Here is a 3,691-nt window from a genome sequence, read left to right as displayed (position 1 = left end):
AGCATATTTTTATTAAACAATATTTTGTTTTATTTGTATTTATTTTAAGACCTATCTTTTCAGTTTCCTTGTTTGTTTATTTGATCTCATTTTAATTCTTTTGATTCTTTGAAATCAAACTAACATTATTACATATGAGAGAGTCATATGTAACAATGTTAAAGTAACAAGGATGAATCAGATTAGAATGAACATTTAAATTGGGATAGTAAAGGTGACAGACGTGGCTGGGAAAATTCAGGAGACAAGATTGAGATAGTTCAGGCACATTATGAGGAAAAAAGACAACTATATGTAAAGGAAGAGTATGGCAGTGGAAATTGATGGAAAACAGAGAAGAAGACTATCAGAGAAAAGAGATTGAAGGAAAAATAAATAAGACATAGTTTGGAGGAAGGTTGTTAAAACCAGCAATGCCATATTAAAAATATATTAAGCTAAGTGAAGAGGTCTTTACAATCAAAATAATGTCATCTTCAAATTGAATTTATTTAGATAAATCTCATCTATAGTTATTTTATTATAAATTCTTGGTAAACACTTATGTGGCTGCATATGCAGCAATAGAAAACCACTCATGATTGTACCTGTGTTAAAATATGGATGGTGCAAAGAACCCCGAAAGGACAAAAAAACAAAATACAGGAAAATACAGGATTTATTCGTGGACAAAAATTTTACACAAGCGCCCACTATAATTTTATGGGGTAAGTGAAATTGAGTACACCGAATCGCTACTCGACCTCACTCGCGTACAACGGGAGACAAAAGCCTTATGCACGTGGTGTTACAATCGAATGAAGGTTCGCGACAATAGAGTACAACTACCAACTTAATTACTATGGTTAGAACTACCTTACGAACTAAGATTAAACTATGGAAGGATGATAGTAAGCACAGATAGGAAGCCAAAGTCGTCCTCAAGGATTAACACTGTGACCAAGAATCCAGAATTCAACCCGTGACAAAGATCGTGCCTTTTTAAAGATATCATCCCCAATTCCGTGCCGTCACATCGTAGTGCTCCTATTAACGGACAAGACCCGGAATCATTCTATCGAACATTCCATCGGCGTCAACAGTGTCATTTGACCACAGATCTTCGACCCAAAAGAAAAATATTTATCAATCCGCAATTCGTTTGTAAACTCTGTCTCTCGAACGGCTTAGTATCATTAGGGTAAACTTTAGGCATGCCCGATATCGAATATATCTGTATTTTCTTTAGTACTTATTAAAATTGTTATTTATTTGTTACTATGGAGTCCGAGTGAGTCACTTCCTCGTCTCTCTCCTCACCTCTACTCCGAATTTAACCGCTCACCCGCTACCGCTCGCGTGACGTAAAGTCGCGATTTCAGAGTCCTGCGAGACTCGGTGGTGTCACATCCGAACGTGGTGTCAAAGAGACACCGACCCTACGGTCACACTAAGTACTATATCTAGATGCGGTCGCATTGGCCTGGGTCACTCCGTATCAACGTATCAAGACTGTTTCCGGGCTAATACTGTGAAAATATCGCTGTAGATAAAATTAGTAGATAGATCGACTTCGGATTCGAGTTGCTTATTCTGCGGTTGATGAAAGGGTATCCGTTTAAAATAATGAGCCTGTATCTCAAATGAATACGATGGGTTTATACTCGGAACTTGCAAAGCATTGGCCTCGATCTCCATTTCGACTAGACATGGCAGAGGTACGTCATTTCCTCTGTACCGTTGGGATGGCAGTGGTCAAGGTCTTAGATTTATAAGGTTGCCTCATACAGCCGATTTAGCCACTTCCTGCCAGATTCCGGATATACGTCATCCGTAGTCGAGCCCAAGGTCTAGCGAATGCTTCACTACTGTAAGCGAGGGAAGGAAATTTTGGAATTTAACTNGAAAAAAACGTGTATAATTCTTGTATAATGTTAAAAAATTAACCGTTACTTTGGTAGCATCATTTACAACTAAATTTAATGAATGAGAGAGATGCACCAGGTATAGAAAAAGCTCTAGAATTTATTTTCCTTAAATTTTCGATTTATATATCCGTTTGTCATAAAAATTTGTCTTTCCATTTTTCCCGAGACTACAAATATTCGAGTACAAAGTAACTGGTTTCGACTTATTTCTACTTAAGAAGTAGTTAAATAATTAAGCGATTATTGAATTGGGGACACAAAACCCTGATGAAAGAGCCGAGATTTTACTTAAACAAAAGCCTAACCGAACCAATCTCTAGCCGAGTACAGTGGGAGTGATTTCTTCGAAATATTAGATGTAATAAAGACGACGAGAGTGGCCGAAAAGTTGTAAATTTTGGAAATTTCCGTGGACAACACCTGGGGCCATATTCTGGTCACTATCTCTGGTCTCTCGTCTCTCACAAGCCAGTCGCTGATTGGCTAATCATTTGGATTAGCCAATCAGCGACCGGCTTGCGAGAGNTAACATAACATTATATTTTTTTTAATTTATTTTAAAATATAAACAAAATAATAAATAATTTATGTAAATTGATCTTTCTTTTAATTAAATTTTAGATTGTGGAAGGATATTGGAAATGGAATCAGATTCATTTGCATCATATATCAGCCTTTTATATTGGAGTTTATGGAATGTGGAATCTTTATATTTTCATGCAGATGTTTTTATATTCCCAATATGTTGTTTTCCAATAGAAACCTATGAGAAAAGTTTTCAAAGTTTTCAAAATAATAAAAATTAATATATGCATCTTTAATTTTCTGATTTTACACTCTCATAATATTGTGTCTTTTGTTTTTGCTGCTTGGCGGCATGCATCTCCGTGGCCGCTTGTGCAGTATAATATTCAAAAACAAACTTTCCTGCACCCTATTAGCTATCTTGCTGTTTGTTACGTCGGACTCAACTCAGCCACTTCAGACTAAATATACAACATGTAATTTTTTAAGTACTATAATTTCGTATCAACACTTTACTGCGGTATATAGGCCTACTCCTCACTTCCAAACACTTTCTAGTATACCGATTAGAATTAGTGCCGTGGTATTAAAGTATCCGGGCGGACTTTTCAAACATGTTTAACTTAAGGTTTTACCTTTGTAAAAAAGTCGTATTTATATTTATATGTATTTTAAACTATGTTAAAATGTCCGGCGGACACTTTAGCATGCGTGTTAATATGTCGATCTTGTGTAAATGTATCTTCCCTGGAAAAGTAGCTTTGGTTTTGGAACAAAACGTTTAGTCTATACATTATGAAGTCAAAAATAGTAATGGATATAAAGTATAATTTCGACAGAGAGATAAACAAAGAAGATTTATGGTTTTGTTAAATTTGATTCGCATATGTTTTCTCTCTGTTCTCAACTGTAAAAAACATCGAAACAAGTAAACAAATAGGAAGATAACCATTCTCATTCAGATCAGAAGGACGTAAAAATAAGCTTCTCCTAATGACAAAAAAAATCCTTCTTATTGGTTAGAAGCTGACAATCAACGACAACAAAAAAAAATTGAAATTTGAGAAAGAGTCGGAGAAACAGGAATAGAAAATAATACTCTGAACACTAAGATGTCAGATACTGGGCAAGTCCGCTGAGATAGCGAAATGTCATATTCCTCCGGAAAGGACTCTTATATACGAGTTAAGCCTGAGATCGGATAAAAAGTGCAGATAGAGCCAATCCACGACCCAGAAATTCTCAAGGAGACATCCGAT

At 35.8% G+C, this 3,691-nt stretch overlaps 1 protein-coding gene across 2 annotated transcripts in view; it reads left to right on the top strand.

Moving 5' to 3' along the window:
* The window catches only part of LOC111627439 (protein wntless homolog), a 14,707-nt gene extending 11,236 nt beyond the window's left edge, over window positions 1-3,471 (top strand). The window contains exon 5 of one of the 2 annotated variants that reach the window (XR_002757004.1): window positions 2,529-3,471. Coding sequence is in view for 1 of the 2 variants with exons in the window: in XM_023371007.1 (XP_023226775.1) it covers window positions 2,529-2,666 (138 nt within the window). In the remaining variant the exon portion in view is untranslated. The remainder of the gene's footprint in view (window positions 1-2,528) is intronic. The other variant, XM_023371007.1, reaches the window with a different exon arrangement.
* The last annotated feature ends 220 nt before the right edge of the window (window positions 3,472-3,691 follow it).

This window comes from Centruroides sculpturatus, unplaced genomic scaffold, assembly GCF_000671375.1.
Source record: "Centruroides sculpturatus isolate CEXI.00-Female unplaced genomic scaffold, Cexi_2.0 scaffold281, whole genome shotgun sequence".
Classification (NCBI taxonomy): Eukaryota; Metazoa; Arthropoda; class Arachnida; order Scorpiones; family Buthidae; genus Centruroides; species Centruroides sculpturatus.
This window is presented reverse-complemented; position numbering and strand designations above follow the sequence as displayed.